Source organism: Venturia canescens, chromosome 2 (assembly GCF_019457755.1).
Source record: "Venturia canescens isolate UGA chromosome 2, ASM1945775v1, whole genome shotgun sequence".
NCBI lineage: Eukaryota > Metazoa > Arthropoda > Insecta > Hymenoptera > Ichneumonidae > Venturia > Venturia canescens.
Window position 1 is genome coordinate 18,285,316 of NC_057422.1, and position 14,990 is coordinate 18,300,305.

Consider the following 14,990-nt stretch of genomic DNA (forward strand, 5'->3'; position numbering starts at 1 on the left):
ATGATTCAACGCTGATAAGAACCACTGGTCTGATATGCATCCAGTCCAAAGTTAAACTATTGGTCAAGAGGCTTTGAGGTAAATACTCGTTGTGCACGAGTTTCCTTGAGGATTATAGCTGCATGATAACGCGCTCTTACCATAGTCAGCTGACTCGAGCAATTTGTCATTCCTCTTCCACTGCCTTTTGTACTCTCTTTTTTCGTTCATTTTTTCCTCCCTTTGCCAAGTTCTTGCACATCCTGGGCAAGCTTTACAACCCCCTCGATGTTCTCCAACGTACAATTCACTTCCCTTTTCAACGACTGACCCACATTCAACATCGGCCCGCGGCCACCTCGACTAAATCGATTTCCTAGCTACCTTCGTACACTCGCAAAACGTTCCCTCCATCCGCGTCTACGTTGCGGGGAAGAAATAGTAAATTTCAGGAAATGCATACTTTTTTAACCGGCCGAATTTCAAATGGGAATTTTCGAGACCGCAAAAATGTTTACTCGTCCTGAAAAGGATCGGCTATTTTATACTTTTCTTTGCCTCCGAAACTAAATTTTAAGCTTCCTGCTATAAAGATAATAAATCCCAGAAAATACGTCGCAACGAATAAAATTGACTTGGCCTGATTGACGGATTTATGATCCGATGAATCACGGAAATAAGTTGAGGGACACCCACCAGCCGTGGGTGCGCGGTCGGTGTAAGCTTCCAGGGATCGTCCCAGTTAAGCAGCTTCGGGTGGGGTCAAAACTTTATCGAGTTTACCAGTTTGTCATGCACCGGCGCTCGCGCGCATCGATCGCTGAGTTGGAGCCAAATTTTTCGAGTTTTTAGCAATGACGAACTAAAACTCAGAGAAAATGCTGCCGAGTATATTGGACTCTGGACTTGTACAAGCTCGCAGATGGATAGGAGGGAACGTCGAAAATATAAAACGAAATGAGTGCGCATCCTCCTATGAATACCGACCTGAAAAGCGCCTCTGCGATCACTATTTTAATAAAATACTTGCAATTTGAGCATGTCGACGGAAAAGGAATGTGTATTTTTGAAGCAAACTGGAGCGGGAAAACGTTTTCTCTGAATCCACAAAATGAACTTCAGCCTGCTCGCTGGAAAAGCGGTTCCTCTCGACCGGTGATCAATGGCTCGAACATTTTTTTTCGGGTCGTCCCAGCGGCAGGACTTCATTTAACCGCTTCGCAAAGTGACGAAATACTTGACTGTCGAATAGTTCGCGCTGGGTCGAGTGCTCAGTTTCCTGAACGATAAGTTGCTCAAAAATTGAAAACAGAGTCGATTCGAGTTAACTCGATTCCGGAGTTATCACAATGGCGGTTCGTTTGAACTCGCAAAAGCTTTTGGATCTGCTAACTTTTTTCAATATTTTCAATCCCGGTTGAAAGGTATGATAAAAGGGAAATAAAAAGATTGAGTAAATCTAAGAACTGAAGATTGATTCGCGAGGTAAAAATTTTGCAGCTCTTGCAGGTTCTTCGGTTTTCGATCTTGCACTTTCACCATTTTTTCTCTTCAATCTTTTTCTATATTACTCAGAGACAAGGAAAGCGGGAAGGGAATACTCCTCCATTTCTGGAGGATCAGATCCTTCCCTCCCTCCTCTGCCCTTTCCCCTGACCCCGCGGTGATCCTCGCACCCGTCCCTGGATGGCGTGCACGCGGCTCTTATTAAATGTGGCGATTTATCGCTAGTAATAACGGTGCGGTCTGGAGCTGGGTTAGTGAAAGGGAAAGGGAAAGGGAAGGAAAAGGAGGAGAGGCAAAAAGAGAGCGTATCTCGAATAATCGCTCGACTGTCTCTTAGACTAAAATCGCAGCATTTATCTTGACAAGATTTAACCGATTATTTTCTTAAATTTTATTTTTAACAATTTCGCAATTACTTGCGGGTACAGAAACTCGCAATTAATAAATAAATCGACAAGCAAATACGATGCCTGATGAGTCCGATTGATCCTGAATTTCATTTAATTTTCTATTTCATAGACGAAGAGTTTAAAAAATCAATTAAGTGCTAAGCAGATATAAAAATAGATTGTTTTAAAAATCTTAATATCTTTTGTACATTTTTCATTCATTTTCAGTGATTTTCTTGAGTCGGGCGATATGAATGAGGACGAAATTATAACTAATTAGGAGATTTTTAGTTTCTTATTGAATTTTTTCATTATTTGTTCTTGCCTTTTTATACTTTTCATTACAATTTTTTTTCGCGACTTAATTGGCTGTTCAAAGCGCGGGTGGTCCCTTGCACTAATTGTGGTACTCTCTCGATGGGCGTATTTTAAGCTCCTTGACTCGCCTCTACTTCCGATAATTATCGGTATTTTTTCAAGCAGGAAAAAAAACCGGAAAGAAAAATCAATCCACTGACGTAGAAAATAAAATGGCAAAAAATTATTCAAGACTTTTTTTCTGTACTTAATGACTCGAGATTATTGTCATTTGCTTTTGTGGTTGTGCTCTCAACAGTTGGGCGCTGGCCGTCCGGGTAATTCCAATCTTGGATTTTAGCTGAGCCGAAAAATAAGAACACGAAAAACGCAGCCATTTGGGCGGCTACGTTTATCCAAAAAATTATGCGCCACCTGGCAAACGTGTGCTGGAAAAATAATCACGTTCCATTGGATGTAAGATTTCGAAAAAAATATAAATTAGTACGGTAATAAAAAGTTCTCTGAACAGACGAACGCGAGAGTGAAAAAAATTCGTAGAACCAGATCATGCCAAATAAATTACATTTTAAAAAATAAAGGTAAATATAGAGAAATTGACGCCAATCGCGGATATATACAAATAAAAATTTGTTGATTTTCGTTTAAAAAAGACTCACCCCCTCTGCTGTGATAGCCCCAACCAAAGCTGGCAACACAAAAGCTGATATGGTTCCAGGAGTGTTAGTGATTCCCATAAGTATGCCAGCGTAATTGGGAGCGAGATCATTGTGATTGGTGAGGTGACCAACAAAAATGGCTCCACAAATAATTATACTGAGAATTAACATGACAGTCGTTGCGATTCGTTCACAGCCAATATACGCGATCACTATCAGTAGAATACTCGGTGGAATACAACCTGGATGGAGCATTAACAATGAATTTTCATTAATTTTATCATTGAGCTCAAATATATGAATAAATAATGGTCCGAATCGATATTTGAGGGAAGCATATGGTTTCGTTGAATAATTTTTAAAAATTCAGCCTTTTTTAACTTCTTTTGAACGTGCTACCAAAACTAATTAATCAATACCCATGAACGTATGAATGCTGCATTAGCTTGTCTCGAAATCGCAAAGTAAAATGGAAACAAAATCCTTTCATTTAAAAATAAATGTTTCGGCTTATTTTATAATTAATTACGTACTTATTCCTACGGCAGTTTTTCGTGCATTCGTCTGCGTCCAGTAGCCTCGTTTTCTTCCTATATCCAACACTTTTCCCAGCAGTGGATTCGTAAAAGCATTTATTAAATATGGAATACAGCTTATTCCAGCATTCTAAAAAAGCATAATGGACTGTTGAAAAAAAACAGTTTTACAGTAGCAAAGTATAAATTAATACTGATAATATTTGGTTGTAATTGTTAATAGTAATGATAAATTTCATCTCGACTCACCGAGGTAATATTAAATCTGAGCATTTTGTTCATGTACAGCGGTAATTGTGTGAGTAAGAAATACCAGCAAAAATTTCCGAGTGTATTAGTGAGCATGAGGGCCCAAAATGGGCCGGAAGTGAAAATTCCTCGCCACGGTATTTGGATATTTGTGGATCCAGGGCTCCGATGGCCGTAAGATTTGATTAAAAGGTTGCGTTCTTTCTCACTTATGAATTTTTGGTCCTCGGGATAATCAGCGAAAAAAAATGCGAACACGAGACACCAGATGAGCGGCAGGAATCCGTGAATGTAGAAAATCGATTCCCAGTTTAAATATCGCATTATGAGACCAGATGAGAGAATCGATATTACAGTGCCGAGTGACGTGCCAGCATAAATTATTCCGACCCACATACTTTTTTCCTCGTAAACGACCCATTTACCAACGAGCACATTTACCACCGGAAGATTTGCCGAACTCACGAGACCGGTAATAAATCTTAGTGCCAAAAGTACTCCGATCCTGCTCGCAGCCAATGGCACCAACAGCGTGAATATCGAATTGAAGAATATGCAGATTAAGAGCACCCATTTTGTGTTGAAACTGCAACAAGAAATCAGTACAATTGTAAAAAAAAAATCCAGCTAATCCATCGTTCCTTCGCCTTCCAATATGAAGATGGCAAAGCTTCGCTGATATTTCGGTGAATTTAGAATTTTCTCTATTTGTAAGCCTAACAGTGAACTTCTGAACTGATTCCAATTGGTTGAAACGTTTCTGTAATTTTAGTGAATAAATCATGCTCCAATATAAATATTCCTTGCTCATTAGATGCTTGTTTCGATGGACTTGGACCCGGAAACAGTAATTAGGTAATCCGATACATGAACGGGAGGGGGGGGGTAGGAGAGCAATGAACTGACATTGAAGGAAACAAATTCGACGATTCGTTTGCGAGTTGATCATTTGTGTCGATAAAAATAAATATTATTTTGTTAAACTGAGAATTGATGCTGTAAAAAAAACTTGAACATAATTTGAAGTCAACGATTAAACCGTGAAGATAAATATTTAGAAGAAATAACTTGACTAATCAATTGTGGAAGCAGAGTTTATTAATTCGGTAACTTTTCCTTTTTTTCGATCGAGAGTTTACCGACTGCATGGGCCAATCCAATTTGTATATTAACTGAGTAAATATTACTGAATAATTTTGATATTGATATATAAAAAAAAATAAAGTAACGAACCGATCGGCGAAATATCCAGCAGGAAACATGCCCACAAAATAACCGGCGAAATACAAACTGACGACCAAGCCTTGTTGGGTGCTGGACCACTCGAAAGGTCCATCGAGGTCGGTCGTTGAGAGATCCTCATTTTGCTGAAAATCTGGACACTCGTCAAAGGCATCACCGCTGTGATTTTTATGCGATTTTACCATTCCGATGATGGCGGTTGAAATATTTACTTTGAGACCGTAAATTATCATGTTTGCTATGCAAAGCATTATTGCAAAGAGGAATCTGACGACTCCGGCTGAAATAAAGAAGAAAATGAATTCTAAAAAAGCCTGGACTGTAGAAAAGTGCATTATGCGAGGGAAAATAATGTGTTAATAATTCATCTATAGGTTGCGAATTATGAATAAAGTGTAAAGTTTCACTGCATAAAATACTACTATGCCTCACCCATTATTTTAATATCGGATTTTATCGTTGAGCAATCGATTCACTGCTGGGATCGGAATGCACCAACTTCACCCAATGAGCTCCTGTCAAAAGTGACACATTTAGATCGTCACCAGGCATGCCTAGAAATGAAAAAAAATTTCACAACACTTATTCACAGTTATAATTAATAACGGAGAAATTCGACGTGTAAGCGGCACGATTTTCATGAGCAAAAGAAGAAGAAAATTGACGAAAGTAGCCATTCGAAAGGCATCGATGTGAGAAGGAGTATCTGAAGAACTGACACGCATAAGCAGCACGAGCGTTGAAAAGTTTATTATATTTGATAAAAATGACAGAGCCACCCACGACAGTTGTTGCCGCGATAACGAGAAAATATCCTGGGGCTGCTGATAATTATTAACTCGTTTTGTGACGAAACGGATGTGTTGAAAACGTTACTTTTCCTCTATTTCTTTATCTCTAAACGAGATTTCGAAAACTCGATTATCAGTTAAACCGGAAGCTGACTTTTAATGACTTGAAAATAGCGTACAGTATGAGTTAATTAGAATATAGACCGCCGAAACCTTTTTAATGGAACATGAATAAGTCAGTGATTCAATTAGTGAACGTTGGACCACTGTACCCAATCAATTCGAACGGACCAAATCATTAAAACTTATTACTACGAAACAACAATTCTCAGAATGAATTCATTCAAAGATAAAAATAATGGCAAACGTCGAAATTTTTCGTCGCTCGAGTAGGAGAAGTATCTGAAAAATGAAGGCATGAAATAAATAGAAAATCCTTGGGAAATAAAAGGCATCCATTGACCTCAGATAAGAGCAAACATTTTCGTATTCGTTGATACGTTATACACGTGTTGTAAAGTTCTACTGTGCGTTCCTTTGAAATATCCATCACACGGATGTCTGCGTACACTCACATAAACATACAAAATATTACGATCGTCGGCGTATACGGTGGGAGACTCTCTATTGAACGACCGTAAAACGTTTGTTTGCTCGACGACGTTTACACACAGTTTTCACAGTCGTCAGTCTCTCCCACCCTGCGCCATCCTCTTTTGCACCCACCTCTCCTCCCCCTCGTGAGCTCCTGGCATGTTTCCGCATTGCCACTAAACGAGTACCAAACCGTTGCAGATACCCACTGTCACCGTTTGAAACTTTAACGATGACGGATTACCTCGTCGTTTATCGTTTTGTCATTTTTTATTTTTTTCCTCGTTTTCATCACCTGACCAAAAAACACTTTTTTTTCTCACCTCATGCAAGTATTCAATGAGAAGAAAAACAAACGCTGAAAATCACAATGACCAACATTTTCATATCCAGCAATACTATAAATTTGTAAACACTACGCACAAAATCGCAAGCGCACCTCACCGAATATCAGCACCGACTGATTGTCACTTGAGCAACGATCCGAAACTGCTCAATAATCACGCGCACCGTAACCTACAGCCCGTTACATAAAATAATGAGAATATAATGTAAACTGAATAATGAGGGTGCAATTATGCTAAATAATGGGAAAATAATGATGGTCAATTTGATGATTTTAATTTTAATTGCCATTCTTATTTGTGCACTGAAATAAAATGTTGTTCCTCGAATAAAATTCATTTTTTTGCACAAAAATATTGTAAACTTAAATTATATTTTGTAATTATTAGTTTCAATTATTATTTTGTTGGCCACCACATTGCCATGTGGGTAACAAAATAAACATTTGAAGCTATCGAAATTTCGAAGAATAAAGACTTCAAGTGCTGATATGATGTTGAAGCATTTCAGCTGCTTTTGATATCGATCTTCCTTGGCTATCAAAATTATTTGCTACTTTGCACAAATCGTGTTGGCTAACATAATAATACATTTCAAAAAATATTGTGTTATATTGAACTGACCAGTATGATTCGATTTACAAAATATTTATCATTCTCAACAAAACCGTTTAGATATTTCAGTGCTTTAGGAATAAACAAATGTTTCGAGTTCGTCGAAAAATGTTGGTTTCACTCGTTTAGTCAATTTACATAAACAAAAATTTAGTGATTCGCATAAATGAACTATTCCTCATTTATCCCAAGCGGATGTTAGTTAGATCGAGCAACAAAAATATCAACTGCAGACATTGAGTTGTAACAACGATTTCTTTTCAGAGCGGATCATTTTATTTTTAGGTACGAATAATGAGGTTTTATTTGGTCTTGATTCTTGTACTTTCTCCGCACTCTCAGTGCCCTTGCATTATCGACGTTTTGATAAGAGGAGAAATGCTCGAAGAAGCCAAAAATATTATGAGAGCGAGAGGAACGCAAAAAGTGGTAAAATAAAAAAATCGACTAGAAGGAAGTCATACCGATGCTCTTCGAGGAAGGAGGGAGTGACGCGGTGAAGAAGTGGGGGGAGGTTCGATGTAGCCCGACGGGATACCGCGATCTGAAAGATAGGGGAACGTCGAAGGCGACATCCCGATGAATATTCACCGACGACCTCAAAGGTCCCTCTCCTTCTTTTCTTCCTTTCTCTTTCTTTCTTTCTGCCTCTTCTATAGTACCCGCAAAGATCGCAATACCGATTACGGAAAAATTTATCGCAATAAGTTTATTCAAGGAGTATTCCTGATATTTTCATGTGGTTACTTCAATAAATATTTACGAGAAAAGGAATATTCGAAAAAATAAAATAAATTCGAACGAGCTGCGCAGCCAGCAGATTACGATCGATCCCAGCGAACAATGGACCTTAAGATCGGAGCATTTATCATTCTTTTGTTTTTTCCCACGACAATTTCGTGAACGTGATTGAATTTTATTTATCTACCTCTACAATTATACAGCCTTGGCCGAAGGTATTCGACACTTTCGCAGTTCACTGCTTATTCGCCAAACGACGATTACGCAAACATGGGACAGTGCACGGCTCTCCGGAAGTTCATAAAATAATGAAACAAAATCTTGAATGATTAAATTGTTTCCTCGTTTCTAGGCACTTTGCCTTGCCCGATCGCCACGAAATCCTAGAAAATCCTGCGGCCTGACAACAGCAAAAAGTCTTGGGTCTTCTCTCACCTTCCCAATACTTTTGACGAAGGTTGTATGCCGGTAAATATTAGAGAAACGAATGTAAAACTGCGATTGGAATAATAATGAATTTGGCGTAATAATTGGATGAATGTAAATCATGCCATTTATATACGAATAAATTCTGATTGTAAAATCAATGTTTTATTCAACGTTACTCGTCCCAACGAGGACAACGTAATATTAGAATAATAGATAAATAAAATAATGAATTTCACGATAGATGAACATCGTTTAATTACACGGGGATTATTTGAATTAATGAATGTTCGTAATAATGCGCGAGAACGTATGAGATTTAAAGGCAAAGTGGTTTTTGGTGGGCCCTTAAGGTTGAGTAAGAACAGAGGGTGCGGGATTGAAGCTCGTAGCTGCACCAACTTGCAGCAGGCAATCATACCACGATCCGGCTTAACGTGTCCGATGGCTTACAAGTATTATGATACCCTGGCTAATCTCGAAAGGGAAGCCCCGACCCAACCCGTCGACTTACATGCATATTGATGTACCTGATTCGAATCGCTAATATTAATACCTTAATATAAGGTGCCTTCTCGACAATATTCACTCTTTGATGCATCTACTGGAAAACGAGATCAGAATTTTTCCAAATAACTTCTTTTTTTACATTCCATCCTTTCTTCGTCGCATCAAGCATTCGTTTCACAAGGCATTTTTAACAAACAAGTGCATAGTTCTGCCGACGTTTTGTTTGGGGACAAACACTTCGTGTTTTTTATTCAATTATGATGTTCGCAAACACAACAATTAATCACTCAAATATAGTCTGAGATTTTTCGAAAATGAATTATCAGTCGACCGGGAAAACTGTTTTTAAAGTTGCAGTGCCACATGGCTGTGAGTGACGGTCCGTAGGAAATCGTTTATCAAGCTTAAATTATCCACGCACTTCACTGATACAGAGAATTGATGATAATCGCCTCGCTTCTCACTGGTTAGAAATTTTTACACCGTTATTTCACAGATTTTTTTTTCGACTCATTGATAAATCCTGTTTTTTTTTTGGTTTTTTTTTCAGTCACAGTGGGCTGTGTTGTACCATCGCGATTGCTCCGATTGATGAACAATTTTGATGTCGTTAAAAGGCGTCAATCTGTACTCATGCATTTTATAGGATGGATTAATCTTTTTATGGTCGTATATTCCTCATAAAATAGAGTTGAGTTACCGGCTTATGTTCCACAATCTTATCAAATTCCAATCACGTGATTAAACACCGAATCATATACGATCGACAAATAATTGCAATCAGCAGATTAACTCGGCTGATTGTGCACCTTTTCTCTGTCTATTTTCATTCTTGTATTTAGATTATAGCTAATTGAGGTCATGTTGGAGCGCATCTTTGCAAGTGGTGACACACTTTTTTTTATCAGGGCTTTTACAAAGATACTCAAAACAGAATGAAGAACATTCATACGCACTGTAAGAATTATGAAGTGGACTAAATTGGATCGCCTTGCTTTTAAAGTTGCCAGTTTTCTACTTGTGGCCTTGAATTCGTCGTAGTCTATATTGTGAGAAAATCAGAACAACGCACATAAATATATCTGCATGCGGGGGCGTTAATCTCGAAACTATCGCAATCCTACGTAATCTTCGGAAACGATAACTCACGAAATCACCACAGAAAAATGTTGATTACCAACGCACGATCCGGATAGACGACAACAGGGCCAATGGAAAATCGTTGGAAATACAACGGAAATTTATATATGCACATTCGTTCTTTATCTTCGAAACTATCAGAAAAGCCAGCAAGATTGTGAATGAGTATTTTGTTCGCTATAAAAGTTTGAAGAAAAAATAAGTGATAAATACTAAAGCTTGTACGTGGGATTGACATACTTCGAGAGTAGTTAAAATATTGTCATTTGATTTTTCAAATTTAAGATTTCTACATCGTACCTCGTACCATAGTTCGTTGTCATTTACTATTTCAATACAATTTCATGTATATGCTAAGGCCCCAATAACCTCGCTCAAAATAACCTGGTAAAATAACCAACGAACAAAATAACAATGAACAGAAATCGTTATTAAATATGAACGTCAAGTTTGTAATTACTGGAATATGGAAAATAATTGAAATATTCATTTAAAATATTGATCGCGGATAAATACGAAACTCTATGCGGGATTTTCATTATGGAATTCGAAATGCTTGATTATAACTTTATTGTTTATTGTTTTTAACAGGTTCAACATTAGCCAATTTTTTTTTAATTTATTAAATAAAAAAAAAACATCGGATGTTCTTACCGATTTTCCACGGTGTTTTCCCGTGTTTTTCCAGCGTTTTTGGCGAAACTTTAATTCGCCATGTCTCTGGGACGAATAGAAGTGGAGGATGAACTTTTCATTCTCTATATTCTCTAGAATGACATAGGCAAACAAAATTATTAAATTGGAGTTTCAGATTTTGTGATAACCTTGAGAACAACGCTCAAAAATTGGTTTCCGACCTTCCGATTCCTCCCGTTCCAAATTCTGGCCCTGCTGGTACAGGGGGTTAATCCATTCCAGTACTAATTTACAATTTTTATTTTGACAATATTCCATTATAACAAAACTGGATAAGATAGTAAATAATGGAGCCGTAGAAAAAACAACTTTATGTTTGTCGAGAAGAGCAAATGTAAAATAAAAACCAGCTCTAACGAAGAGAATGAAACGCCTTAAAAAATGAACTTTTCGTCACGCAGAAATGGGAAATAAAAAGAACGGCGAACAACGATATCAAAGATACGTCCGTAGGATTTCGGTCACGTGACACTCACTCAGAAAGACACGTTCTTCGCCGCCGTCGTTGTCGTCGTCGTGTGCCAAGTTGGAAAACGGACGTATGAGCAAGCTAAGCACATATTCAGCGTGGCACGAATCTCGCTGATGTTCCCATAGTCTCACGGAATGTCAGGGACCGACTGACTCTGCGAAATATTATATTAGGACGTTTCAACAATCGTGGATCTCGGATGAGATACACTTGACACTAGCGAAGACGAAGTGTCCTCTCCTCTCTTGTCAACAATCAGCAAGATTCCTTCCCCTCGTTATCACTAATTCCGGAAGTATAAGTTCCTCTTATTGAAGCAGAAATTCTGAAAGGAGACTCGTTGGTTTCGAGCCACGAAAAAATGAAGGTTCGATTAATTCTGCATGGCTTCCGTTTTTAAGCATATTTTATTCAAAGTAATCATAGTTGAAATAGAATTCGATACTAGGTATCATGAAAGATAAGCGAAGCCCTCGTACGGAGTGTCAGTTGCAGCCCTCGTTCTTGGCTTCGGATTAGCTCCGACCCGGAGGGGAATTTTTTATTATTATTCAGAAATTATCATATCAGTGTTAAAGTTGTTGTATGTAAATCTTGTAAGAATTCTTGTCATTGATATACAGGAAATTGGCTCGAGATCAACGCATTCATGTACGAGATGTTTTTTTTTTTTTTTTTTTTTTTTTTTTTTTTTTTTTTTCATTCATTTTCGTTTGATCTTCGTAAACACGTTAAGAAAATTGACCTTCGAATGTTTGATTTTTGACAGCTCACTTAATTTTTTGTACCTTTCACGTTTTCGTTTTTTGATAAATTCTGTTTTTTCTCTTAGGCAATTTTCATGTACTTTCCCATGTCACGATCCTCGAGATGTCAGAATTCATTTGCACTTGACTCGCAGAAGTGGAGAGCCAGTGCCCAGTTCCGGGTTAACCTGATTCTCTTGGTTAACTCGCGTTCTCTTTCTCCTCTCGTTTCTATGCTCTTTCGGCCACTTCTCCGTCTCTATATCTTTTCCTCTCTATCTCTTTTGCTCTCCTGGTGCTGGGATGTTAACGAAATTAACGCGCCGAGTCGGCTCCGAGCCTGGGAAAGGGTGCAATTTATGGAGAGCGAGCACAAGGGCGGCTGTGCTCGCTGGACCTCGTTACACTTGTGAGAACGAACGAGAGAGCAACGGAAAGAGAGAGGGAGAGAGAAAACATATCGTAGCATAGTGGCTAGCCTCGAGGCTAGTCTTCATACATCAAGTCCTCCAACAATCCTGAACCACACTATTGGATCTTGTAACACCAACTTCCTTTTCATTCCCTCTCTTCCTCCCTCGATCCCTGCTTTGTTTTTCTTTTGTTCCATTTTCTTTCGCCTTTTCTTCCATTTATGTATTAATTATTTTTTTCCATTATTCTTTCCTTTATTGTGTTTTTATCATATTATTATTATTATTTGGCTTTGTTCCTGACAATCGAAGTGCATCTTATCTTATATAAATCATCACTCGCAACATTTTTTTCCAACACATCTGACGGATCCGCTGGCACTGTCTCTTTATTTCGAAGATTTGAGTGAATCTTTCAGATCAAAGACCTTTTTCATTCTGAAACTCATGAGCAATTGATGGCCTCTTTGAATTTCGTCAAATTGTTTTTTTTCACTATTACTAATATCAATGGATGATGGTGCAAGTCAAAATATTCAGACTTAAGGTATAACTGGATGGATAGGCTCGACCAAAAATTATATCTGATTGGAATTTCCGTACTTCGTGATGCAATAAAAATCTGAAAAAATTCAACAACATTTGGAAAGCTATGAACAACAATTATCAATAATAATATTGCCCAAAAGTTAATAACAAATTGTTTAAACAATTAATTATTTAATAATTTTGCGGTGACCTATTGTTTTTTTTTACGAATCAAATGTGTGTATTTTTTCGAATGCTCATGAATTTTTTCAGAATTTTCGTGGATTTTTGAAATTTCTTGAAAAAATTTTGAAAAAAATTTAAAAAAATTTGAATTTTGGATATGTTTTAGAAGACATATTTACCATCAGTTTTGAAAAGTCTCAAGGTTGCTGGATCAAAAATGTACGAATAGAGACACTTAAAAAATTTAAAAAAGGCAATTTCAAAAATCCATGAAAATTCTGAAAAAAATCATGAGCATTCAGAAAAATGGACACATTCGATTCGTAAAAAAAAAACAATAGGTCACCGCAAAATTATTGAATAATTAATTGTTTAAACAATTTGTTATTAACTTTTGGGCAATATTATTATTGATAATCGTTGTTCATAGCTTTCCAAATGTTGTTGAATTTTTTAAGATTTTTATTGCATAACGAAGTACGGAAATTCCGATCAAGATATAATTTTTGCTCGAGCCTGTCCATCCAGTTATACCTTAAGAAGTGTGATATTTTAAACGGTGTTGAAAACGAAAATAAAATTTACTCTAGTATGGTTACAAGAATGTTCGTATCGACCATACTCGTATATAAATACAGTCATAGTCGAAGTACTGTAAAAAATGTACGTTCTTAGAGTCACAAGGACACTTGCCTGAAAAATTAGAATCAATTCGATACACCAAACAATCGATGGAGGAACAAAGACTTAATTGTTGCCTTCTCCCTTATTTTTAGTCCCTCCTTTATTCTTTTTTCCATTTGTCTTTGCTTCTCACGAGTTATTTTCTCCACTTCTTTTCAATATTCCGCACGGTTTCCAATCCCCCATCCATTCCTTTTTCCAAAATATATCTTGTCTCTTTCTTGGTTATATATTTCTACTTTATAAGGTCACTCAAAACGAAATTCTTAACTATAAGCGAAAACTGTAAACTCTGCCCCTTGCCGAGGGTGACTGTCAAACGGAATTAGGGTTGGACCCCAAGGATGAAGGCTTCAGGGACAAGGGCAGGAGAAAAAAATGGCCAACGAGAAGGGAGCAAAATCGCATGGTGTATATAGAGTGAATGTCACAAACCACGTGGCTGGAACTAGATTAAAGCTGCATCAAAAGCAGGAATGGATATATAATTACATCGGTAGTGAGTACTATCAGGTTCAACATAACAGGACAGATAGGGAGAGCAGGAGAGAGAGAGAGAGAGAGTGGGAGGGAAGGGGAGTTAATTAGGTTGTATCGAGTTCGTAGAATGACGAGCATGGCAACAAACGCATTAGATTTTAATGGTACGTTATTATATTTCGACGCGACGTGTACGCGCGAGCTTTCAAAGAGTTCATCTCGTGAGCCTCTGTTTTACATTATATAAATTCCAAAAGAAAAAAAATCACCTCGAATTTACTGAGTACATTTTTCAAATCAATTCCTCCACACACGTTTCAAAATCTTTCTCATCTTTTTCACAAAACGTTACAAATCAAAATTATTCGCGATAATTAGGAGAATATTTTGTAGAATTTTCGTACCAATTGCAATTCAAGTAGATCGAGAATGATGAAGGAAATTCATTTATTGAAATTCCATCAACTTCGAGGTGCACCGATGTATTTGATCTTCTCAACGAGATCAAATTAATTGATAGGTCAAACAAATTTCTCTCATCCATTCGCAAGTGGATGCTGCATTCATGGCCTTTTCACAGGGAACGTCACAAATGTGGAGCATCTCGAGAATCTCAACATTTATCGTAACGTGTTGTACGTCAAACGTACTTAATTCTCACTCCTTTTCGCCTGGCCGAATCTCTCGTATGAATTTTCATACACAACTCAAGAGATATCATTTGAGAGTCGCAAGGGGGGATTCGC

The 14,990-nt window shown here is 37.5% G+C and overlaps 2 protein-coding genes across 5 annotated transcripts in view; one reads left to right on the plus strand and one right to left on the minus strand.

Moving 5' to 3' along the window:
• The window catches only part of Ten-m (teneurin transmembrane protein Ten-m), a 366,438-nt gene that overhangs the window by 58,214 nt on the left and 293,234 nt on the right, over positions 1 to 14,990 (plus strand). The window lies entirely within an intron of this gene.
• On the minus strand, positions 1,853 to 11,381 carry LOC122405922 (sialin-like). Of its 4 annotated transcripts, XM_043411001.1 has the most exons (8): positions 11,212 to 11,381; positions 10,694 to 10,806; positions 5,311 to 5,432; positions 4,870 to 5,158; positions 3,637 to 4,222; positions 3,385 to 3,517; positions 2,852 to 3,093; positions 1,853 to 2,620 (listed from the first exon to the last, which is right to left on the minus strand). In XM_043411001.1, the coding sequence occupies exons 3-8, from the start codon at positions 5,312 to 5,314 to the stop codon at positions 2,420 to 2,422; spliced, it is 1,455 nt and encodes a 484-aa protein (XP_043266936.1). In that variant the 5' UTR covers positions 5,315 to 5,432; positions 10,694 to 10,806; positions 11,212 to 11,381; the 3' UTR covers positions 1,853 to 2,419. The 4 variants fall into 4 exon arrangements, with proteins under 4 accessions (XP_043266936.1, XP_043266934.1, XP_043266935.1 ...); XM_043410999.1 differs by lacking the exons at positions 10,694 to 10,806; positions 11,212 to 11,381 and adding an exon at positions 8,946 to 9,563; XM_043411000.1 differs by lacking the exons at positions 10,694 to 10,806; positions 11,212 to 11,381 and adding an exon at positions 6,587 to 6,724.